The sequence below is a fragment of the Oncorhynchus masou genome, chromosome 15 (assembly GCF_036934945.1).
Source record: "Oncorhynchus masou masou isolate Uvic2021 chromosome 15, UVic_Omas_1.1, whole genome shotgun sequence".
Lineage (NCBI taxonomy): Eukaryota > Metazoa > Chordata > Actinopteri > Salmoniformes > Salmonidae > Oncorhynchus > Oncorhynchus masou.
Window position 1 is genome coordinate 46,383,182 of NC_088226.1, and position 25,618 is coordinate 46,408,799.

The 25,618-nt window shown below is 45.1% G+C and overlaps 1 protein-coding gene across 1 annotated transcript in view; it reads right to left on the bottom strand.

Annotated features, from left to right (window-relative positions):
• LOC135556328 (E3 ubiquitin-protein ligase SH3RF1-like) overlaps nucleotides 1-25,618 on the bottom strand; it is a 54,076-nt gene that overhangs the window by 12,165 nt on the left and 16,293 nt on the right. Inside the window, exons 3-5 of the mRNA XM_064989442.1 lie at nucleotides 8,405-8,680; nucleotides 3,165-3,260; nucleotides 1,339-1,647 (exon numbers count right to left, since the gene is read on the bottom strand). Of these exons, the coding sequence (XP_064845514.1) occupies nucleotides 1,339-1,647; nucleotides 3,165-3,260; nucleotides 8,405-8,680 (681 nt within the window). The remainder of the gene's footprint in view (nucleotides 1-1,338; nucleotides 1,648-3,164; nucleotides 3,261-8,404; nucleotides 8,681-25,618) is intronic.

The following is a 25,618-nucleotide window of genomic DNA, read 5'->3' on the forward strand; positions in this document are numbered from 1 at the left end:
ACTGATTTGTTGGAAAGGCGGCATCCTTGTGCTACGTTCAGTAAGGCCATTCTACTGCCAATGTGTGTCTATGGAGATTGCATGGCTGTGTGCTCAGATATATACACCTGACAGCAACAGGTGTGGCTGAAATAGACAAATTCACTCTTTGGAGGGTGAGTATATATATATACTTTTTGTATATATAGTGTCATTCAAACCAAAATAATACTCATGAAATGAAGTCAACATTTAACCGTCATGTGAAGAGAATGTATGCTCATTGGCATTGTCAGTATAGAAGTCCCTACTCTGTATACCAAGCAGGCTGGGGTGAGGCAGCTGTCGTCTCAATGCTCCTCTACGCTGTTCTCCACTGGAGAGAAAATGGAAGGAAAAAAACTAAGCAACCTACTGAAGGTTCTCACAGCCCCCCGTCAGTCACAAAACGCTTCAGCCTGCCTGACACGCTAACTAATCATCTGTCTGTCAATCTTATAGTCTGCGTGCCTGTCTTCCTGCTAAACTGTCTGCCTGCCTGCCTCTGTCAAGCCCCCAGCCACCCCACCCTCTCTCTCTTGCTACAGAGCCTGACAACCACGGAGCAGCTGTGAGTGGTTGCCATTCCGAGGTTGCTGTGGAAACCTCGGGGGCTAAGCTGGAGTCTTTTTTTGCGGGCGAGTGGAGTCACGCAGCCTTAATTTCAAACGCTTGGACGAAGCCTTGGCCTGTTCTGCATGACGTGGGGAGAGGGGGGGGTAATTGCTGACATAAGGAGAGTGGGAATCTTTATCGGGGGAACAAAAATATCTGATGAAAACAAGAGTGTGGAATCTGCTTCTTGTTTGTTGCGTGAGCGCCTTTAGTGCACATAGTTTCCCTCGGTTCCTCACTCATTACGCCTGATTAACAAGCCCAGATGGACAGTGTGGAGCCGACATGGACAGGAAGAAGGACACACACTGAGGGTTATGACAGATCTGGTGACAGAGTGACAAGTCCATCATCATCTATCCCACGAAATCAATGGCAGTGATTATACACTAGTCCATAGTACAGACACCCACCCATTGACAAATGAGCTGTTTTGCTGGCCAACATGACAGTTTTTACAATTCTGTTTTTTAAGGGGGTTGTTCAGAACAAAATTCTACAGTAAATTGTGGAGGAATTCATTACTAGGTACAATAGACTTTATGTTCTGGGTAAATTAATTCCATTCATCATATACAAGAGTGCTTCAGACATAAGGGTCTCTCGATTTAGTGGCTTCCTCGTTGAATACAAGGCCCCTAACCAAACTGTACAAAGACACTGGACAAGAGGGAAAGCAGTAGCTCCCTCTCCCTCCTATCTCACCTGTGAGGGTGCGCTGCAGGACAGTCCTCCGCTGATCTCGCTGATGCGTGCGGCTGCCGTGGGGTTGGAAGAGCTGATGAGGACCGGCCCACTGATCTCCATGGAGTGTCTCTGGGGGGGCGGGGCCAGACAGGGCTTGTGGGACATGGTGAGGGAGGTGAACGAGTGGCGCTTCTTACTGTTCTTCTTCTCCCCGGCCCGGTGGGGGCCCCCGTTACTCTGGGGGCCTGACGAGGCCCCCTCGCCAGATTCCCCACTGGAGTCCCCAGGCTTGTCTAACTCAATCAGCTGGCGGGCCGCAGAGTTAAACTACAGAAAGAGGGAACAGGATGATATAGGGAAGGGAAGGTGGGAAAAGGTGAAGGGAGAACATGGAGAGCAGGATGTGGAGGGGTAGATAGGAGAGAAAGGGAGTTGTTAATATGATAATGAAAGCTGTCACTCCTCATAATGAAACTAGCCGTAGTGAAAACCAGCCTTTGCCGTTATCTGATGGGAGAAAGCAGTGTGCTGAGAATGCAGCCAGTGCCAGGGGGTTGAGAGAGGACCTTGGGCTCAGGGGAAGTGGAGGGTTTTCAGGCAGCCAGCGTGCGGAGGAGACTGCAGGCCTTCACGGCCTCTTTCGTGTGAGGCAGGAATCAAAGGAGGAACACTAAAAGGGGTTTAGCTAATCACAGGGAGGACGAGGGAGCACTCCACGACACAGATAGCCCCGAGCTGCTCTTCCTCTACTTAGAACATCAAAGCGGAGAATTTTCACACCAATCCTGAGGAGAGGCAGTGCTAAGCTGGGTTCACCAAATGGTCCCGTGTATACACGTAGCACGAGATCAGATGTACAGCCAAGTATATACAGCCAAATATAGAACGGGTATCAGTATAGAATCACTGCACAGACAGAACTCCCCATCCATAATCAAGTGTGGTTATGCAAGACCTAGATTTGAGTTTGTCCTCTATGACAGTGCCAGAATTGTTCATATTTTCTTTTAAAAAGATATTTACTGTGTGACATATGCTGAATGCACAGTGCTCATCATTTGGATATTTGTGTAATGTGTGCGAGACACGAGTGAAAAATGTCTTCCCTGGAGGAAAACATAGTATTTCTCTTGCTGTGAAAACACAGCCAATTGTATATGCACGAATGGTTTCACATCCATTCCCTTCAAAGACGCCCCCGACGGGATATTAGACAAACCTAAAAATCTGTCACATAAATAGGGCCTTTTTCTCCTCCTCTGCTTCTAAGAATGTCAATTTCGACATCAGTCAAAGATTACCTTCACAAAAGAATTCACACGGAAAGAGGTCTTGCCTTCCTCAAATTGTGCTTCCTTTTATGACATGTCTCCGCCCACTCCTGTGTTTCTCTCTACCATGCTCCTCCATTAAGAGAGAAATGATGTTCTAAAAGGTTCTCATAGTGCCACTAGTTACTTCTGCATGTTACTTCTACATTCTCCAGTTATGTTTCAGGTCTATTACACAGGTAAGGTTCATCATCCCAGCAGACAGTTCTCTACTAAAACAGCAGTGATCAGTGAGGCTTTAGTAGGACAGTGAATCACCTCAGGATGCCCAATCAGCAGTAAATCTACTGGCATGTTTAGTACTTTGGTGAAATATATTTTGACCGTTTTCAGGGGCGAAGCAACAGGGGAGAGCAGAGAGAGCACTAATGTGCACATTTTGCAAGATGTCCAATAAAGAAAAAATGATAGCACTAACACACTCAGCATTTTCCAACCTCTTCCTGAGGTAAAATGGTCCCCTGGACATATCAGGGACGCTCCGGTTAACACCTGGAGGACCATTTCGCTTACCTCGACATATGATATGGGGAAGATTCCTATTTTATCCCCCAGCATTCCCTCTGCCCAGTTTTCATCCACTCGGCGAATCACAGTCAGAATATCATCCTAGAAGAGAAAATATACAGAGTTTGTTACCGGGCAGACTGTCATTAAAGATGCTGCTAACCAGCAGAGTTTTAGATCCTTTATGGAGAGAGAGAGAGAGACCATGTTTTATTAAAAACTAAAAGGAAGTGCCCACATTAAGGCTAGACTGCATTATAAGAGCAATAAACTGGATCCTGTTTAGAAAGGAACAAGCCAAGCACTTTCCTTTGTTACAGATTTTGCTCATAAGACATAAAAAACAGCAGACAGCTTATAAAAGTCAAAGATAGAAAGTAATGACCCATTGGCTATATTTGAATAGATCCAGGAATTAAGTAATTTAGCAACAGGGGTTGAAACCGGTTCAGGGATATGTTAAAATAACAATTATTTTACATTTATACTGTTCTGAAACAGAACCGTTATTTTAAACATATGGGAACCGGTTAATGCCGTTCTTTTACGTTCTGGCCATTTTTTTCCTAGTCCCACAAAAATCGCATCAAAGCTCTATTCATGTGACAGTTTTTAGCGTCTATGCAAAGCCCTCACTCTGTCACTCAGAAACATGTTCCAGTGTCTGCCTGTCAGTGCTACCTGCCACTGCATAGGTTACTGTAGAATGCTGACGATGTTACAACTGTGATTCAGAAATTAGGGAGAGAAATTTTTAATTAGAGAAGAATTTAACTCTTTCAATGCTAGTTAAGGATACTATAATGTAATCTAATTCAGATAACATGTGTCAAGATGACCAGCGCTTCAAGTCAAGACTCATGCTCCACCCTCTCCCCACCTGAAAGATGTCAGTTGTATCTCACGCCCTATGTATTTGAGGTTTAAAAAGGAACAATGTAAACCGGTACTTTTTGGGGGTTTTGAACCGGTTCAGAACTTTATTTTTCTGGTTAGAATAGTGGAATGAAAAAAATAAATAAATGGTTCTGTTCAGAACGAAACGATTGGAAAATAATTTGTTCCAACCCGCTTAGCAATTGTAGCGCAGGTGCAGTGTGAGCGTGGATAACTGGTCCTCTACACTAGGAGGGAACATGTATTGCATAAGCTCAGAAGGACACGTCCACAAAGACCGCCACGAACGCACTCAGAGTGTGGTCAGGGTTAAGCCACAGAGCTTTTACAATCAACAGTTACTGAGCTGTTAGATGCTCCAAAACAGGAAAATGACAGCTTAGAAAAAAAAACAGTATAGGTTGTAATTAAAACTCTTGCTACTATGTCCTATGTGGTACGTCTGTAAAGTCTAGTGTCGTCACGATACCAAGTAGTATTGGGAGGGGGGGGGGGTGTTATGCTCATGTGCTACACAACCAATCTGTGACTGATGTTCACACTTCTACTCAATACAACACATACTGAATTTAACGTCACACTGTTCAATGTATAACATAGAATGGGTGATTTCTCATATTTGCAATGGTCTACCTGTGATTCGCTGGCGGAATTGGAGTAAGGAATATACATGCATAACAATCTGCATGTCATTGTGTCAGTAAGAAGAAAACAGCATGAAACCTACTCTTCAGTTCACACACACACACACACACAAGGCTATATTATATTTACAAAACTGATGGAGGAATAGATGTGCAGGGAGGGCAGACAGAGAGAAGCAGGTGGGTGAGGGCTGGTAGAGGATGCTGAGAGAAGCAGGTGGGTGAGGGCTGGTAGTGGATGCTGAAAGAAGCAGGTGGGTGAGGGCTGGTAGAGGATGCTGAGAGAAGCAGGTGGGTGAGAGCTGGTAGGGGATGCTGAGAGAAGCAGGTGGGTGAGGACTGGTAGAGGATGCTGAGAGAAGCAGGTGGGTGAGGACTGGTAGGGGATGCTGAGAGAAGCAGGTGGGTGAGAGCTGGTAGGGGATGCTGAGAGAAGCAGGTGGGTGAGGACTGGTAGGGGATGCTGAGAGAAGCAGGTGGATGAGGGCTGGTAGGGGATGCTGAGAGAAGCAGGTGGGTGAGGACTGGTAGAGGATGCTGAGAGAAGCAGGTGGGTGAGGACTGGTAGAGGATGCTGAGAGAAGCAGGTGGGTGAGGACTGGTAGGGGATGCTGAGAGAAGCAGGTGGGTGAGGGGATGCTGTTGAGGGGATGCTGAGAGAAGCAGGTGGCTGAGATGCTGGGATGCTGAGAGAAGCAGGTGGGTGAGGACTGGTAGAGGATGCTGAGAGAAGCAGGTGGGTGAGGACTGGTAGAGGATGCTGAGAGAAGCAGGTGGGTGAGGGCTGGTAGGGGATGCTGAGAGAAGCAGGTGGGTGAGGACTGGTAGAGGATGCTGAGAGAAGCAGGTGGGTGAGGACTGGTAGGGGATGCTGAGAGAAGCAGGTGGATGAGGGCTGGTAGGGGATGTGGCTGGCTGATCACATCTGATATGCGCATGAAAGTGAACTGGACATTGGACCGATGCATACAAGAGACGAGTTGCTGTTGCTTCAAAAATTCAACTGAACTAAAACTGACTTTAGAAACATTTTACAACAGGCGCCAGTGGGTTTCTTTAGATTGGTAGGGCCGAAAAAGTGAATAGTATTATATGAAAACGGTACTACAGTATTCTAAAATGTTGGTATCATAAGTATTATTACGCTTTGGTACTGTGATACAGGTATACAGGTATACAGGTAACCAAGGACAACACAAAGATTCCTTGATGTCCTTCCAGATTCCCTCTGTCTACCCAATGACACCAGAGGACAAAAATCAGTTAACCACCTAACTGAGGAACTCAATTTAACCTTGCTGATGTACTAAAAACTAAAAACATTTCTCATAAGAAACTAGCTCCCTGGTAGTAAAAGAAGCAGGCTGCTGAAAAACTCAGCTTTTGCTCTAAGCTTCCAATTGAGGACAATAAGAACAATCCAAAATTAGGTACTGTGAAGGGCTGGTAGGGGATGACTGAGAACTTCTTTGAGAAAAAATTATGATTATTAGAAAGCAAATTACAGACTCTCCTTAAAGTATTCCTTCAAAGCTCAGGGTGAGTCTGGTAGTGGGATGCTGGATCAAGAAGCAGGTGGGTGATGAAAATAATCAGGCCTGGCTTACTGGACCCTATTCCAACTAAACTACTGATGCTGTGCTTGATGTTGAACATAATAAACGCTATCCACCGGATGTGTACCAAACTCACTAAAAGTGGCAGTAATAAAGCCTCTCTTGAAAAAGCCAACCTTGACCCAGAAAATATAAAAAACTAGGCCTGGAAAAGGCTGTTGCTCAGCAACTCACTGCCTTCCTGAAGACAAACAATGTATATGAAATGCTTCAGTCTGGTTTTAGATCATAGGAGACGGCACTGTGAAGGTGGTAAATGACATGAATGGATCTCTGCATCTGTCCTCGTGCTCCTAGACCTTAGTGCTGCTTTTGATACCATCGATCACCACTGGAGAGATTGGAAACCCAAATTGGACAGGTCAAGTTCTGGCCTGGTTTAGATCTTATCTGTCGGAAAGATATCAGTTTGTCTCTGTGGATGGTTTGTCCTCTGACAAATCAACTGTAAATTTGCTGTTCAGGACCGCTGTTGTTTTCACTAGCGGAACTTTCACTGCTATGGGATGATACACAGCTGTACATTTCAATGAAACATGGTGGAAGCCCCAAAATTGCCCTCGCTAGAAGCATGTGTTTCAGACATAAGGAAGTGGATGGCAGCAAACTTTCTACCTCGGATAAAACAGGATGCTTGTTCTAGGTCCCAAGAAACAAAGAGATCTTCTGTTGAATCTGACAATTAATCTTAATGGTTGTACAGTCATCTCAAATAAAACTGTGAAGGACCTCGGCGTTACTCTGGACCCTGATCTCTCTTTTGAAGAACATATCAAGACCATTTCAAGGACAGCTTTTTTCCATCTACGTAACATTGCAAAAATCAGAAACTTTCTGTCCAAAAATGATGCACCATGCTTTTGTCACTTCTAGGTTAGAAATGCTCTGGCTACCCGGATAAAGCACTAAATAAACTTCAGTTAGTGCTAAATACGGCTGCTAGAATCCTGACTAGAACCAAAAAATTTGATCATATTACTCCAGTGCTAGCCTCCCTACACTGGCTTCCTGTCAAAGCACAAGGCTAACCTACAAAGTGCATGGGCTTGCTCTAGATAGTACATACCTACACGTACGCTACGGTCACAAGACGCGGCCTCCTAATTGTCCCTACTTAAGCAAACAGCTGGAGGCAGGCTTTCTCCTATAGAGCTCCATTTTTATGGAACGGTCTGCCTACCCATGTCAGAGACGCAAACTATCTCTTCAGTGGGTCATATGATTGAAGTCTGGCCCAGGAGTGGGAAGGTGAACGGAAAGGCTCTGGAGCAACGAACCACCCTTGCTGTCACTGGGATTCTCTGCCTCTAACCCTATTACAGGGGCTGAGTCACTGGCTTGCTGGGCTCTCTCATGCCGTCCCTGAGGGGGTGCGTCACCTGAGTGGGTTGATTCACTGATGTGGTCATCCTGTCTGGGTTGGCGCCCCCCCTTGGGTTGTGCCGTGGCGGAGATCTTTGCGGGCTATACTTTTGTCTCAGGATGGTAAGTTGGTGGTTGAAGATATCCCTCCAGTGGTGTGGGGGCTGTGCTTTGGCATAGTGGGTGGGGTTATATCCTTCCTGTTTGGCCCTGGGGGGTGTCCTCGGGTGGGGCCACAGTGTCTCCTGACCCCTCCTGTCTCAGCCTTCAGTATTTATGCTGCAGTAGTTTATGTGTCGGGGGCTGGGGTCAGTTTGTTATATCTGGAGTACTTCTCCTGTCCAATTCGGAGCCCTAAGGACTACCTGACATGATGACTCCTTGCTGTCCCCAGTCCACCTGGCCGGCTGCTGCTCCAGTTTCAACTGAACCGCGGCCCTAGGACCATGCCCCAGGACTACTTGACATGATGACTCCTTGCTGTCCCCAGTCCACCTGGCCGTGCTGCTGCTCCAGTTTCAACTGTTCTGCCTTATTATTATTCGACCATGCTGGTCATTTATGAACATTTGAACATCTTGGCCATGTTCTGTTATAATCTCCCTCTCTAGGTTTCTTCAGGTTTTGGCTTTTCTAGGGAGTTTTTCCTCCACCGTGCTTCTTGCATTGCTCTCTGGGTTTCTGTACAGCACTTTGAGACTGATGTACAAAGTTGTCTATAACTCACCTTAGTAAAGGGCAGGCAATCCTTGTCTGCCTCCTTGTCTTTGAGCTCAAAGTCATAGAGGGCCTTGCACTGTGGCGGGGGCTGCGGCAGTGGCTTGATGATCTGGACAAAGTTGGTGGGGAAGAAACCGTGGACTCCGCCAATCTCCCCGTGGTACCAATTCTCATCCACCTGACGTCGCAGGATGATGACGTCACCCTTACTGAACTTGAGGTCCCCAGGTTCCTTGCCATCGTAGTTGTACAGGGCCTTGGCACAGGGCAGCTGGGGTACACCCTGTAGAGAGAGAGAGAAAGAGAGTTCAGGCTAGACCCAAAATATCAGGACTGATGGAGCACCTCTCAGAAGCACATACACCTCTCTGGATTTTGAAAAATGTAACTGAAGACCAGAGCCACTTGGGACAAGAACACAGTGAGGGGTAGTAGTGATGGGTCTCTCACACACACACACGAGGGAATCAGGAATAAACCACCCCGACTTGAGCAGAGGAACACTTTCAGATAGGCTAGTGGTGAGTGAGGGTGTTGCGGTCTATCATCCCTCCCTCAGGTGAATCATCGGCTTCCTCCAAGTCAGGGAAGGCCTCAGTCACCACTCTCACCTCTCTGTTTCTCTCTAACCGAAAGAGAGAGACTCAAAACGATGTACCTAAAAGAAGCTTGGCCCAAAACAGACACCAGTTACTATGGAAACCAAAGGAAGGCCTACTTGCTATGCGAGCAGAAAGAAAGAAGAAGCAATAAAAGAGAAAAGAAAACTGCATTCCCAAAACAAGGAGTAAACAAAACCTGCATCTGTCGGAGTGTGTGTGTGCGCGAGAGACAAGAATGTGTCTTGTTAGGGCCCCTTTAAGTGAGAAAGTCGGTTGTAGTACAGGATCAGAGTGAGACTGATGAGCTTGGGTGTCTGTGGCTGGCGGGGGGAGGGGGTGATGCAGCAGTCTAAACGCCCTGGGCCTGGCCCAGTTCTCTTACACAGGAAGGCTTGGTGGTCTCGACCTGCTAGTCCGGAGCCCTGAAAGGACCATTCAGGGGTGAGAACACAGAGGGGGTACCAGGGGGATCAATGAGCCCCATTCAGGATGGCTGTCCAAGAGGAGGGCACCCGTCCAAAAATCCTCTACCCCCTTCCTATCCCTCCCTGTACTCTGTTAGAGGCCTTTAGAAGTGCTCAGAATCACAATCACTACCAACAGTGCCTGGATCCAAACACTGACAGGAAAGAAACTAAGCATTAAAGAGAAAACGGGAGAAAGATACAGTCAAAGGTAAAGAGAAAATGGGTGATAGAAAGGGGGTCTGGGAGAGAGAGAGAGTGTCTGGGAGAGAGAGAGAGAGAGAGAGAGAGAGAGAGAGTCTGGGAGAGAGAGAGAGTCTGGGAGAGAGAGAGTCTGGGAGAGAGAGAGTCTGGGAGAGAGAGAGAGTCTGGGAGAGAGAGAGTGTCTGGGAGAGAGAGAGAGAGTGTCTGGGAGAGAGAGAGAGAGAGAGAGAGAAAGAGGTGAAAGTAGAGTTTGGCGCAGGCAGGCGCTGTGGTCTCGTTAAAGGCTAATGAAGTGTTTCGCGGCTGAGACGAGAACGAGAGTACAGAACACATAGCTGTGATGCTGAGCCAGGAAGACATTAACCCACCCGCACACAATCACACAGCCCTGCTTAGACCTGGGCTCCGTCTTGCCTGGACCTCAGCCAATCACACGCTGCACAGGGTGGTCAGGGCTAAGGGGGGTGGGAGGGTCTGGGGGAGAGAGAAGAATGGGCCAGGCAGCCCCCCAGATGTAAATGCACATTAACGTTAAAAGCGCTGCTACTCGTTTAAAAATAACATGGCATGTTATGCAGAAGAGGAGAAAGGGACAAAAAAAGAAGAACAAACTGATATAAAAGTGTGTACATTCAGACTGTTGGCACATTCAGGTCGCCTCATTTTCATGACATGGCTGTTCGTTAACCACCCTTAAGATCGCTACACACCGTACGCAAACGCAGTGACTGAGCGGCGCTTTCTGCGTACCTTTGTGTGGCTAAAATGTTGGAACGGACCGTATACGACGCTCTGTTTGCATAGGGTGTGTAGGGCCCTTTAAACTCAACAATGGTCAGTACACAACAACTACAGTCAGTGTATCGAGTATTGACTTTACTCTCCACACAAACCCAGTGCTCTGCAGTCCAGTAGTGCTTTCCACACACACGCAGTCAGACTCTCTGCCTCAACTCGATACCCCTCTACTTGCCTCGCACAAGAGGAGCCGTCAGCAGATTGACATGTCCCTGTTCCATCCCAGTTTGAGAGATAGAGTAGGGGTCGTGGGGTTGAAGAGAGGGAGGGGGGCTTCTGAATGGAAGAGTTGGTCTGCATGAATGAGATGGAAAAAGGATGGTGGGGGGGGTCGTTTCCGTTTTGCAACCATGGAAACTATGCGAATGTGTCTGAACTGGACCAACATGAAGGAGTCTAATCCAGGCTCCAGTCCAGTCCAAACAACTGGCCGCCAGCCCTCCCGCCATGAGTGTGTTAGTCACTGTACAACTGGGTTTCACAATGTACCAGTTGATGCCAATGCCCTCTTGTTTATAAAAGAGGGAGAGCATCCCCCACACCCACACAAATGGTACAATCTCGATTGGCTTTTCACCCCCTTCCGGAGAGAGGCAGACAGAACAGACTGCATCAGGGAACATCTTCCCTGCTCCTCAGCCACTCTGCTCCCACAGATAAAGCCTTGATACCGGTGTGTGGATGTGGCTGGGGCTCCCTTCCCAGGGAGAGCAATGAGATGGAGATCAACAGATACTAAGGCTTTAAATACAGCCAAGGGAAGAGGGTAAACTTTTGCTCTAGTCCCCTTCCTTCCTTCCTCCCTCGACCTCTCCCCCCTCTTGCTCCAGCCCACATTAACAGCTGCTCTGAATGAAATGTTTAATGGAAGTCATCATTCATCAGCATAACTCTGTATCAGACAGAGCAGAGCCGAGCAGGGAGCTTTATCTCACCATTGCACCTCTAATGAGAATCTGACTACAGGCCACAACTAGTCATTTCTGCCCTGGTTATAGATTTAAGCACATGATATGACAGTACACCATCACAGGCCTACTGAGTGTGATGTGGTGTGAGGACTGCGGTTGAACAACAAGTACACATACTTCCACATCATGCATGACAGAGGCTGACTACACAAACACTATTTCGATCCACAACCATGCACTCTCTAATTTGCAGAAAATGTGTTTGTGTGCGTGCATGTGCAGGAACAGCAGTATCAGGCTGCGTGTGAGTGCAGGGATCATCAATACATTCAGCCGCGGGAAGACTTTTTCTTGAGCAGATGGTCAGGGGACCGAAACATAATTACAAATAACAGCAAATTGACCACAAGAAGTCCAAACAGATATCATATTTGACTAAAACAATCATTTCAAACCTTGCTTACATTTGTATACGATCACATATAGACATATATACACACACGCACATAAATATATATATACACACACACACACACACACAAAAGCATGTGGACACCTGTTCAAATTAGTGGATTTGGACATTTCAGCCACACCCGTTGCTGACAGGTATATAAATTTGAGCACACCGCCATTCAATCACCATGGACAAACATTGGCAGTAGAGTAACTTTTTTTGTTGCTCAAAACTTGGGGCGGGTAGAAGTCACCCGCGAGCCGCCAGTTGGGGAACCCTGGTGTAAGGCAAGATTGTCTGGCATCAGATGGTGTGTGTAATCCTACCTTCATCAAAGATAATGCAATTAGACCTGAGTGGAGTGCTACGTGGATTTGGCTCTAATACTATTCACTTCCACGGCATCGAATCATTACAACACTGTTCTGCTCCAAAGCACAGCCAGATGTCAACCACCAGCGAGCAAACAGACAACTACACAAAACACTATATGCATACAGACACACAGGGGTAAGCTTAGGTCATTGCCTGTGGACTAGACTAACCCTAGCCACCAATGACGACAGCGCACTAGAAAAACAATCTTTTTTTTAACCTTTATTGTAATAGGCAAGTCAGTTAAGAACAAATTCTTATTTTCAATGACGGCCTAGGAACAGTGGGTTAACTGCCTGTTCAGGGGCAGAACGACAGATTTTGTACCTTGTCAGCTCGGGGATTTGAACTTGCAACCTTTCGGTTACTAGTCCAACGCTCTAACCACTAGGCTACACTGCCATTTTAACTGAGCAATCATAGGCTGTATACCTGCCATGATTTAGATTTACTGTAGTAGATTATGAAGAGAATGTCTGCTGCTCATCACACAGCTACTCTACCAAGTAACAGTGAGAATACTGTTTGGAACTGCCATAGATGGCCATCGGACACACAGTCCATTGACTACAGGGGCCTTTAGGGAAGTGAGGTCTACGCTGATCATAGACAAAAAAACCTTGGCCAAAGAAAACTCCAGTCCCCAGTTTGGGAGGATTGAGGACTGTAGAGCGGTTCTTCTTCCAGCCAAGCCTCCTGTCTTTTGCCCCTGAGCTCGGTCTTTGTCAGCCCCCACCCCCCCAAGCCAGAAAGATCCCAGACATTCCTGGACAAAACAGTATCTTTCTCCAACCAGCACATGGAATTTGGTCTTCATTTAACATGTCATTTTTTACTGATGAGTCTCCCCTAGAGTTGAGAAAGCACACAGTAAGAAAGTGACAATGTGGACGTGTGGAATGCTACGGGCAGTAGCCATCTTGTTTTCATTAAAGTGCCATTACTTTAAATTGCTTCCTAATGGTCTCGTTTATGACCACTGGGAGAGCGCAGCCTTCCCTGTTCCCTGCCTTCTCTCTCTAATCCCTCTCTGTACATACAATCCAATCCTGGGGTGGGTGGGGGGCTTCTGATTGTGGATCATAAGCAGGGAAAGGACTAAGGTCAAGGAAATAATTAACAACATTGAGCAAAAATATAAATGCAACATGTAAAGTGTTGTTCCCATGTCTCATGAGCTAAAAGATCTCAGGAATTTTTCATATACACAAAATGCTTCTCTAAAATGTTTGTTCATATCCCTGTTAGTGAGCATCTCTCCTTTGCCAAGATAATCCACCTGACAGGTGTGGCATATGAAAAAGCTGATTAAACAGAATGATCATTACACAGGTGCACCTTGTGCTGGTGGACAATAAAAGATCACACTAAAATGTGCCATTCACACAACACCATTTCTCAAGATGAGGGAGCGTGCAATTGGCATGCTGACTGCAGCAATGTCTACCAAAGCGGTTTCCAGAGAATTGAATGTTGTATTTTATCAATGGCAATTTAAAATGCACAGAGATACCGTGACGAGATCCTAAAGCTCATTGTTGTACCATTCATTCTCCTCCATCACCTCATGTTTCAAATTGATAATGCACAGCCCTTTGTCGTAACGATCTATACACAATTTCTGTAAGCTCAAAATGTCCCAGTTCTTCCATGGCCTGCATGCTCAGACATTTCACCCATTAAGCATGTTTGAGATGCTCTGGATCGACATGTATGGCAATGTGTTCCAGTTTGTGCCAATATCTAGCAACTTCGCACAGCCATTGAAGAGCGGGACAACATTCCACAGGCCACAATCAACAGCCTGATCAACTCCATGCGAAGGAGATGCGTCGCGCGAGGAAAATTGTGGTTACACCAGATACAGACTGGTTTTCTAATCCACACTCTTACATTCATTTTTTATTTTATTTTATTTTAAGTATGTGTGACCAACAGATGCATACAGTGCATTTGGGAAAGTAGTCAGACCGCTTGACTTCAAAACTTTGTTACGTTACAGCCTTATTCTAAAATGGATTAAATAAACACTCATCTAAACACATTACCCCATAATGACAAAGCAAAAACAGGTTTGAATTTTTGCTAATTTATAAAAATATATATATACCTTTACTTAAGTATTCAGACCCTTTGCTATGTGACTTGAGCTCAAGAGCATCCGCTTTCCATTAATCATCCTTGAGAGTCCAACTGTGGTAAATTCAATTGATTGGACATGATTTGGAAAGGCACACACACCTTTCTATATAAGGTCCCACAGTTGACAGGGTCCATGCATGTCAGAGCAAAAACCAAGTCATAGGGTTGAAGGAATTGTCCGTAGAGCTCTAAGACAGGATTGTGTCAACAGATCTGGGGAAGGGTACCAAAAAAAATGTCTGCAGCACTGAAGGTCCCCAAGAACATAGTGGCTGCCCGTAACAAAATGTACAAAAGGGGTCTGAACACTTTCATAATGCACTGTATCTGTATTCACAGTCATGTGAAATCCATAGTTCAGGACCTAATGAATATTTCAATTGGGGGTTAATTTGGTTAATTTGAGCTAGTCAGAGTAGGCAGGGCAAACCAGTTGTGATGTCTGCCATTTCAATAAATGAATCACACCATGACAAAAAACGCTAACCTGCAAATAGAGTACACTATATGCCAAAAATGGATTTGATATGGTAAAATAATATTTGAGACAGTGCCTTCAGAAAGTATTCATACCCCTTCACTTGTTCCACATTTTGTTGTGTTACAGCCTGAATTCAATTTGTCTCACCTGTCACCTTCACACACAATACCCCATAACGAAATGGTGAACACTTTGTTTTAGACATTTTTGCACATTTATTGAAAAGGAAATACAGATCTCATTTACCTAAGTATTCACACTCCTAAATCAATATACTTTGTAGAAGCACCTCTAGTAACGATTACAGTGGTCTTTCTGTGTAAGTCTCTAACACCTGGACTGTATAGTATTTGCACATTATTCTTTAAAAAATTATAATCTTCAAGCTCGTTGTGGCTCATTGCTAGACAGCCATTTTCAAATATTGCCATATATTTTCAAGCATATTTAAGTCAATATAGATTTTGCCTTGTGTTTTAAGTTATTGTCCTGCTGAAAAGTGAATGTCTCCCAGTGTGTCAGAAAGCAGACTGAAATCAGGTCCTCTAGGACTTTGCCTGTGCTTAGCTCTATTCCGTTTCTTTTTATCCTAAAAAAAACTCCCTTGTCCTTTGAAATTCACTGCTCAACTGAGGGACATTAAAGATAATTGTATGTGTGGGGTACATAGATAGTAGTCATTAAAAACATTGTTAAACACTATTATTGCAGACTGGGTCCATGCAACTTGTGACTTAAGAAATGTTTTACTCCTGAACATATTTAGGCTTGCCATAACAAAGGGGTTGAATACTTATTGACTCAAGACATCCCCGATTTTCATTTTTAATTATTTTGACATTATGGGTTATTGTGTATAGGCCAGTGTCACCACATCTAAAATGTAATCCATTTTAAATTCAGGCTGTAACAGCAAAACAGTCAAGGGGTGTGAATACTTTCTGAAAACACTGTAAAATCGCTCAAAGATTTAGGGGGGGGGGGGGGTCCTTCACGTCACTGGTTAGAAGACAACCTGCAGAACACAGTCAGCAACACAGCAGAATGTTGTATCTATACCTTATGTCATGCCTTATTGGAATGGTTTTATTGATAATATCGGTTGGAAAAAAGTTTGGATGTTGCCACAAACATACCTACTTGTTAACAAAATTAAGGAAGTTTCCTTTAAAATTATTCATAAATATTATCCTGCCAACCACTATATGAAGAAGTTTAAGGAAAACATCAACTCAAATTGCTCCTTTTGTAATGACCACCCAGAAACAGTTGTGCATCTTTTTTGGCATTGTAAGCATGTAAGAAAACTGTGGCAAGACATCAGTAGGTTTATAATTGAACACATTTATGAAGATTTTACACTATTGTGGAGAGATGTACTGTTTGTATTCTTTACATACAATAGAAATAAGCGGAATCATTTTTATGTAATTAATTTCATTATTCTTTTGGCCAAATTTCATATACACAAATGTAAATTTACAAACAGAAAACCACATTTTCGTATCCTACAAAAAGAAATTGAACTGTATATTAAGACGGTTAAATGCTCTACTAACAAAAAAGCTGTTAGAATTGTAAGTATATGCATGTCCCTTAAGGTCCTTGTGTAATTGTAATGTGATATTGTACCCCCTAGCTCGATTGTCCATTGTTTGTAATCTATGTATGCTTGTGTTCCCTCATGTGCTTTATGTATTGATTTGTTGTTAAAAAAAAACATAAAAAAATAAATAAATAAAAAACACAGTCAGCAACATTTTGGAATATTGCATTTTGATACGTGGGTCACCAAAACAGAAAGAGAAATGCAACACGTTTGTCAATCACTCCTATCGATTATCACATTGAAATCAATTGCGCGAGAGGGTGATTTGAGGTTGCACGTCCTGTTAATACTAGCACAGCTCAAAAACCGGACACGGAATCTGGAAATGTGTGCATCACTGGATAGTGGACAATTTGTAGAAGACAGCCATCTGCATTTAGAAGTGTTTAATTTATATTACTTTGTCATGTACGGTATGACATAGCCAATGAATATACACAGAGTATACCAAACATTAGGAACACCTACCTAACATTGAGTTGCGTGCGCAAGCCCTGATCAGCATGTAAATTATAGCCAGATTAGTTGTCTCCGCGCTAGTTTAGGCTACTTTTAAACCATTAAAACATAATTTTCAACAGCGCATTTGAAGAAAAATAATTACCTTGGTTATCACTCAACTAATAAAGACTAATATTGCGCAGGACACTTCAAAACATTCGAATGCTGAACGTGACAACCAGATGTGCCCGATCATGAATAGGCGTTCCTCTCGTTGGTCAGCGCGTGAGGCGGCACACAACTCGCAGTTTGACTATGTTACTAATACTGGGGTTGTTCGGCATGCAAAATTACTTGTCGACCAATGACATGCTTAGTTCCACACTGAAGGAGAAGACACAGTTGTCACAAAATTTGATATTTTCAGAAAGTAGAAAGAAAGTAATGAGTAAGACATTTGTGAACTGGCGATTTGGGACTTTTGAATAGATTTTCTGACAGATTCATGCTACATTTGGAGTGGTTTGGGCTCCTGCGGACAGATCCCTCGTGACAACGGACGGGTAGTTGTCACTGTTATTTAAGTGGTAGTTTGACTGTCAAGTCAGCGTATTGGTGTGGCCAGCAACTTTTAGAGATCCCCCCTAATTATCGGTGCCATTTGAGAAAGAAAATGACAGTTGCATTCTAAGTCCTGCAACCTCCAGCGTGTATGACAAAATCAACAATACCCAAATAAAGATATTGCTCTGTTTAAGCAAATGATCGTGTCATCTCGTTGACTAAACTTTTATACTAACATCACCCAATCAGAGGTAAAAACGATGTTTAATTCCCCCCAATTCAATGTGGTCAAAACACCAGTTTGTGTAATGTAGTAGCACATACTGTACACATCATGGAAAGCTGAGTAATATACATTAATTAGATATGGCAAAACAATTAAATACCTTAATTTAGGATAGGAAATTTAGCAAAGATTTGTTCAATAATCAGATCTCACTAGTTTAACCATTTAGACTTTTTTTTTTAAATTGCTCCCAAGCACAATCTAACCAGGCACTCTAGTCTGGATGCTCCATAGGGTGCAGCAGGTTGAACGTTTGATGTCCCTAACCAGAGGTAAGAATGAGCAGATCAGTCCGGACACATGGAGACAGCACCGATCAGGAGAAAAGATGAGTGGGTTGACTGATAGAGGGCTAGTAAATCTATTTAGCCATAAATAGACTTACTAGCCCTGTCTGAGTCCTCTAAAAGGTTATCCGAGTCCTGTAAAGGTTACCTCAGGAAGCCAGACAGATCGGAGTCTACCTCCAGCGCTCTCAAATGACCTCACAGGTCTGTTCATTGGGCCAAAGAGCAGCTAGCTAGCGTTACTGCTCCTACTGCCCCTGCACGCACTCCTGCATGGAACCAAGACAAAGACTAACTTCCAACCACTGGTTTCTATGGCAACTCGTCTCAGCAAGCCTTTTTGAGGGCTATTTATGGGCCTCTTTACAATGTAGTGAATCTTATGAAAGAGAGTCATTCAAAGTCAGAGGGGTATGCAGTTCCTGGGGGGGCTGGTGGGGCCAGGGGAGGGGCGTAGGGCAGTGCTGAAGTTAATGGACTATCACTTTCTCTAGACGGGTAAAAGCTACAGTAACACGCCATAGAGGAGTGAACAGATGGAGGTCTGGCTCACACATGAACATCTCACTAGTCCTCAACTCTACTACTGGCTCAGTGTACTGGCACTAATGATCTTCCGGTTCCTCCTGCTATCCCCAATAGGTTTTTCGAAAATTTTGGAATATTTGTAGTACTTTTTAAGTTAATATATGCAGTCAACTTGTGCAATGTTAAGATATGAAGCAGATTGCGTTCTTCACATTATGAAGCTTACCGTAGTTCCCCAGAACAGTTAAGCCAGTGTTTGTAAATAGCACAACGGGAGAAAGCGGGAGCTGGTGAGTCCACGAGTCTCTGTTGTGCACATGAGGTGATGAAGTCATACTTGCCATTTACTATTACATGTTTGCCAACACATATCTTATACCGGCTTTCTGCCGTGTTTGAGAAGCCAAAGAGCTCTGGATTAGTTTATTTTTTCCCCCTTGCTTCCCATTAGCGTTTTCCCCCTCTCTTCTTCCTCCTCCTCTCCCCTCAGTGTACACATGCTGCTCTTCTGTCAGAAAAGCATGAATCACAACTTTGTGCAACTGAGCAATCTCACACTTCCGCTTGTAAAATGTCCACACTCACTGAAAAATGACATTCTGTAGCTACTTGCTATGCCTGTATAACTTTATTAGCTGGAGTTGTTGATCTTTGCAATTAGTATATGTTCATTTTTGTTAGTTAGCATTCAGCGTCTATGCGAGTTCGCTATTACTTGCATAATTTGAGGGGTATTCTGGTAAGAGGCCCAATGGGCTTTCCTTGCGTTTTTCCAACACCCTTGTGTGCTACACCAGTAATACCGTAAAACCCTGGAGACCGCCCAAGCCTCATTCCTAGGTCAGGTCACTGAAGGTCTTTCTCATCCAGACTAATGCACATACAAAGAGCCATTGCATCCCTTCCCGAGTGTCAGATATAACACACACCTCAGGAGTAGCCACTCGTTGACCCAAACAAATTTTCCCTTTACGGCCTATTCACTGGGCTGCAGTGTGGGGGCTTCTGGGAATTGCAGTCCTTGGCTTTGATCAAAACAGCCTCTCCTGGAGTCTGGACAAAACGAGGGCCCATGAGGCAGCCATGTGTAGGTCTAAACCAGGGACTAGGCTACATTCAGAATTCACTTTAAGAGAGGGGGATTAAAAAAATCTATAAAAAACATTCAACACAAGTACAACTAAGACGTTGCTGAGGCAGGAGCATTTAGTAGTAAGCTACAGATTAGTCATCAAAAAGAAACCCGTTTGCCAGGAGGGGGGTCTGGGTTTATGGGAGACCATACGGTTTTGATAAAGCTGTGAGCGGCTGTGTGTGTGTGTGTGTGTGTGTGTGTGTGTGTGTGTTGTGTGTGTGTGTGTGTGTGTTGGTTGGTTCGATGCGTTGCGTTGCAGTGAGGTTGCCATCTTACATGAGCACGCGTGTGCATGGACCGTGTGAGTGCATGTGCGTGTCTAGCCTTTACCTGGCTGGTTGGCCCCATTCCAGCAGTGGAGACTGGTTCTGGGTGGCTGGGGGAATCACATGGTCTGTCTGGCTAAAGCAGCAGACCTGAGAACAGAACCCTCTATCTCTGTGTCAGTTCATACACTGAGTGGGCTTAAAGACTCTCATAGGAAAGAGCCCACTCACATTACACTGAGGAGAAAGAGGGGGAGGGAGGAAGCATGATCAAAAGACAGAAGAGCAGGAGTAGAGGAAGATTGGGGGGGGGGGGGGAGAAGAGGCACTGAGATCGGAGTGTCAGTGTGATGGTGATGCTTCTGACAGAACCTCCACTCCAACAGGAGCCAGAAACACACAGCGACACGTTGAGACGGGGCCCCAGCAAGCTTGTTGGCCAGGACTAATATAATGTAGCAGAAACAGCTGGGGGAGCCAGAAGGACAAGCAAACGGAAATCTGTTCACTTTATATCCCTGCCTGCAGTGATGCGAGCAAGAGCAGTACACTTACAAGTTCTTCCAGTAATTCACCAGGGATCTTCCACTGGGCCAGTTTGGCCACACAAAGACCATGCAGTCACTAAAAGCAATGAATCAAAAAAACTCCTCCACTTATGTCTATTTTCCTCTCCTATTCTCCCAGTCCATCTTGCTCTGGCTGAGGCATGTTAAACGGGCTGAGTCGTGCAGCTCTAGGCTGAAGGAGAGGAGGCTGGGATTTTATGTTTGGTGAGTAGAGGAGCAGGCTTTAAGAGTGGCCCCGAGAGGCTCAACATCCGCACATTAACTCCTCTCTCAAGTTCACATCTCCCCTCTCTGAAGGGCTTGTTTTCTGCTCAGCCTCCCTCTCTTTCACCATTTCTCCCACAGATGTCAGCCTTTGGGCCACTCTGGAACCACAGAGTTCAGAGGGAAGTCAGCGTTAAAATCTCATGTTTCTATCCATGACTTTTTTGCCTATTCAGGGGAAAATGCAAGAGAGAACATAGGAATCTTCAATCTCCTAATCGAGAATGAGCTCTGACAGAGGCTTTAGAATAAATAAAGTGGGATTGGGACTAAATTCAAAGAGATTACTTTACGAAATGTCAGTTATCGGTGTATCTAGTGCCGCTCGGTGTGAGCTGAATACTAAGAGCCTCTTCAGAACTCTCCACTACCGCTCAGCACCTAGAAGTAAGCGGGTGCAGCATGGTCGTCGGTAGGCTTTTGTTCCAGTCAAGTCAATCAGTTAGACTGAGGCAGAGCCAGCTGTTCCTGTCCTGCAGAGTCAGTCTGGACTGATTTGGCCTTGGCAGAGGTAGTGGCACTGGGAGGGTTAATTGTTTAAAAAAAGAGGACTGGATCATCTGCTAAGCAGACAGCAGCACCGCAGGACATGAATTAGCAGCGTTTAGACAAGAGGAACACACGAACAGAGTTGAAAGTACATAGTCAATTTACTGATTACACGGGCTGTGATTGGGCCCTGACCAATGGCCAGTGTTAAGACTTTAGGTTGTGGGTTGGTCCTGCCAGTTTCAGACCACTGGCCTTTAGGCCCGAGCTTGGCCTTTCGGGGACAGAAAGGAAACAGCGGACAGCTAAACGGTTGTTTGCATTGGCTGGTATTTGAACACCTCTACAGTGGACAAACAAAGCAGTTGCGGCAAAGGACCAGTATACAAATGCTGCATCTGTTCCCCCTTTCAAAGACCATCAGAGCTATGTCCATCATTTACCATTCTGTTAGAAAGCGCACGTTTGTGTGTGTAATCCAGTATGGGAGTGTGTTGTGTGCAGTGTTCTCCCAAAACACCCACAGCTTAGATCGAACGGCTAGCATTTCTTCTCCTCTGATGAATGCTGGCAGAGCTCTCGAGCCACTAAGCTAGAGAGCCAGGGACAACAGACTGGCTGCTCTACGCTCGTCCCCCCCCCCATATTTTGGCAGACCTGAGCGAGACCATTAGAGAGTCAGACCGTTGTGAACTCCACCAGCTTATGCAACCCCTTACTAGACCTGACCCCTGTCCTGTCTACCAAGACCTTGACTGGGCCTCTGCACCTGAAGCAACACATCCAATCACAGCTCCGTAAGCAAAACAAAATGGTTTTGTTTGTTCACAGAGCCCATACAAACAGAACTCAGAGGCCAGAGCGTCTGCAGAGCAGCTGGACTTCATCAGCTTATCAGACTGAGGGTGTCAGGGCAGGCTAATAACAGGCAGGGAGGGGCTTATGTTCTGGTCTGCCTGGTGGTGAGAAGGGAAGGGACTGGGAGAGAGGAAAGAGTGTATGGGAGGGAGGGCTGTGTGTTTCTGGCTCCAGAGGACAGGCTGTGAGATACAGTAGGAGCTAACGAGGGATGCACACTGCTATTATCAGCAGCTCAGAGCCCAGCTCACACAATATCAATACACCTGGAATGTGACATCAGACTTCAACACTGTTCGCCACTGTGCACTGACCGCATCGGCATGGTTACAGAGCAGAGAGACGTGTGTGATTTTATAAATCAGCCATGAGCGCACCACAATGACGACATTCAAATCCACTGGATCAGTGTGGGAGTTACCCAAATAAACAAACAGCACTAAAAAAAAAAATGGACATCCTTGTCTCCGGGGCTCCCAAAGTAGGTCGGTCAGCCCGCCACGGAGGAAGATGTGTGACATTACTCAGGTGTGCCCAGGTAGATTGTTTCTAGTCCGGGTAGCGGGAGAGAGCAAGAGAGCATGTGTGTGTGAAACAGAATAACCAATAAGTAGAGCCTTCCCTCGGTCCTCAACAGCGCTCCTGTTTTCTATTCAAACCAACTTGAATAATTAAAAATCACACACTGTCAGCAGGAGAGGCCCCACACATGAGTGAGAACACTTGATATCTCCTTCACTGTCTCCTTCATACAGGATGTCCACACACACACACACACACACACACACACACACACACACACACACACACACACACACACACACACACACACACACACACACACTTCATCTCCGTGGCTCTGTGGGAAACAGATTCAGTATCGAAGAATCATACGACTGTAGTGGTATGCGCTGAGAGAACTGGTGGGAGGTGATCAAATGATGCAACAATTGGCTGATGAAGAGCAGCTGAGATCCACTGGTTTCCATTCACAGCGGTATCCAATGGTATCCCCTCTCTCCATACTCAAGAGCACTGGATGTGAATAAATACGGTCTATTCTTGGAGACACAAGGCATCAATAACAAGTATCAAACAGGCCAAGGGTCAGCTCTCCAGTGGGACCAGCAGAGAAACGGTCTGGTAAAGTTAAAACATAGTGGGTGCAGTGGGTGTGTGTGACAAGGCGCCGAAAGGAGACAGGTCAGAGGTTAAGAGAGTAGCCTTCTAAATTACACATTCCCCTTCACCAACATCAACCTGAAACCCAGAGCTCCCACCAGCAGCAGCTTCATAGGGCCCTCTCTATCACTCAATCACCGCTTCAGTAACAGACAATATACACTGACCATTATACCCACTTCTAACAATCTCCCATACCCACACAGTTCCCCAGGCTCTTAAGCTCTGTGCTTATCACCAAGGGCTTTGATTCCTGACCCTCAGAAGAGAAGTGTTTCTATGGCCACCCACCCACTGACAGACAGAGAGAGAAAGGGGAGAGAGGTGACTGTACTGTAATCCCATTTCTATAGTCCTTGTTATAGCCCATATACATAATCATCCATAAGCACATCAAGCCCTACCACATCCCCTGGTATCAGTGCCTGGCTGGCTCCCCCGTGCCCCTCTGATGGGGAGAGGGATGTCACTCAGGAGACAAATGCAGATTAACTGTGCCCCTGGGCCCCATAGCACAAACTGGAAACTTTATCGGCACACTGCAGATAAACAAACACAGGGCTCTGATTTCCCTTGCAAGGAAAGGGATCTGAAAGGAGAGTCAGAGAAAAGTGAGTGGAGGGGGTAGAGGAAGCCTGCATGTGTGGCTGCCTTCCTTCTAGGGCTGAGCGATATAATCCAATTCATTTGAATGCATGTTTTTGCTCGATATTCCAAATGCCTATATCGCAAGAATCCCGTTTTTTTTTTTACACGAGCGGGTGTCTTTTTGGTCTCGTCTTTCACTCTTCTGTGCAGTGCGCACCTTCCCATCTACACCAGAGATGTGTAATGACAAGATGTACATCTCCACCCTAACAATGGGAGTCGTTGTCCCAAAGGTGGGCGACAAGTTTAGGTCCAAAATAAGCCCATAAACACATCAGGGTTATTTTGGACTGTTTTTAGCGCAATTGAAACCTCTCGCATCGCCTCTTCCTCTATGGTTTACACACACACACACACACACCAAGCCCCTCCCTCTGCCACTCACGTCAACAAAGGTGAGAGATCACATATGAATCTGACAAGCGGTTTCAACACACTACTTGCATTTGAGGTTTGGTCCAACAGAATGGGACACATGGAGACATTATTTTACGGTAATAGAGGACAACATAACCTTTCTAACGATACCCTTTTCATGTCTCAACTATTCAAAATTGCGAGCAGAGCGGACACTACTAAAACGTGTGTATCAATTAACAGATTCTGGGAAATTAATGCTCAGTTCGACCGGCGCGGCATTGCGAGTAGCATTTTAACCAAAGACTGTTATACTAGCTGTCTAGTCTGTTTTATAAAATGTGCAGTAAGCATAAAACAATTACATAAGGAATAGGAAACTCGTTCCCATTCTGAGAAATAAAGTAGGCCACTTGATTTCATCATCTGAACAAAGTGGACAGGCTAGAACGCTGTTCAAACAGTTGGAGACGGACAGAAGGGTGTGTTCATAATTCAACTGTTTTACCTTGTTAGCTAGCAAGTAGATCCAAGTTGGCTAAACTTGAAAAATAAAGATTACCTGCCTACTTCCTCATAGCTCGTGGGCTTGTGCTTAAGAGATTGTTAATGAGACCGGTGTTACGTTTCTACAATACTTGCTACAAGAAGTTCGTCATTATTAGTGAATGTGCATTATGCATGGTTCTGGTAAAAAAAAATAACAAAAAAGGAATTTTAATAGACAGACTTGAGAGATCAGTGATTGCAAAAGAAAAGCAGGTTGGACTATTTTGATTAAAAACATCATTATTTGGGTGTTATGGTTGTGGAAGGCTTCTATTTAGCCTCGGTATATCTTCACAAGCCTTGAATTCATCCAACTACTGCTGACTGGTCTAGATATCGTGAATCGCCCATAGGTTTGAAAGAAATTGAGTTATGATTTGTAGGCCATATCACCCAGCTCTACCTCCTTCCTATCTCTCTTTTCAGAAGATGGACCACACATCTGTATGCAAAACCTCAGAGGTGAGGCACACACACCATCCAGTGGGCAAGGGGTCAGAGGCCATCAAATGAAAACGAAACCAAATCATGACTCAGCCCTGGGGATGGGAACTGCACACTTAACATGACGGCCAGCCAATGGGCAACCAATCACAGACCAATAACACAAGGTCAGCGGTCAAGCTGCTCTGTTAAAGCTGTGGAGTTACAGGGCCAGAGGGACTAGAGGAATTGAGATGGAGCACCACTATGTGATTGATTGCAAACATCTGACACACAGTCAAACATTAATTTAACTGACAAACAACCAAGGTTCA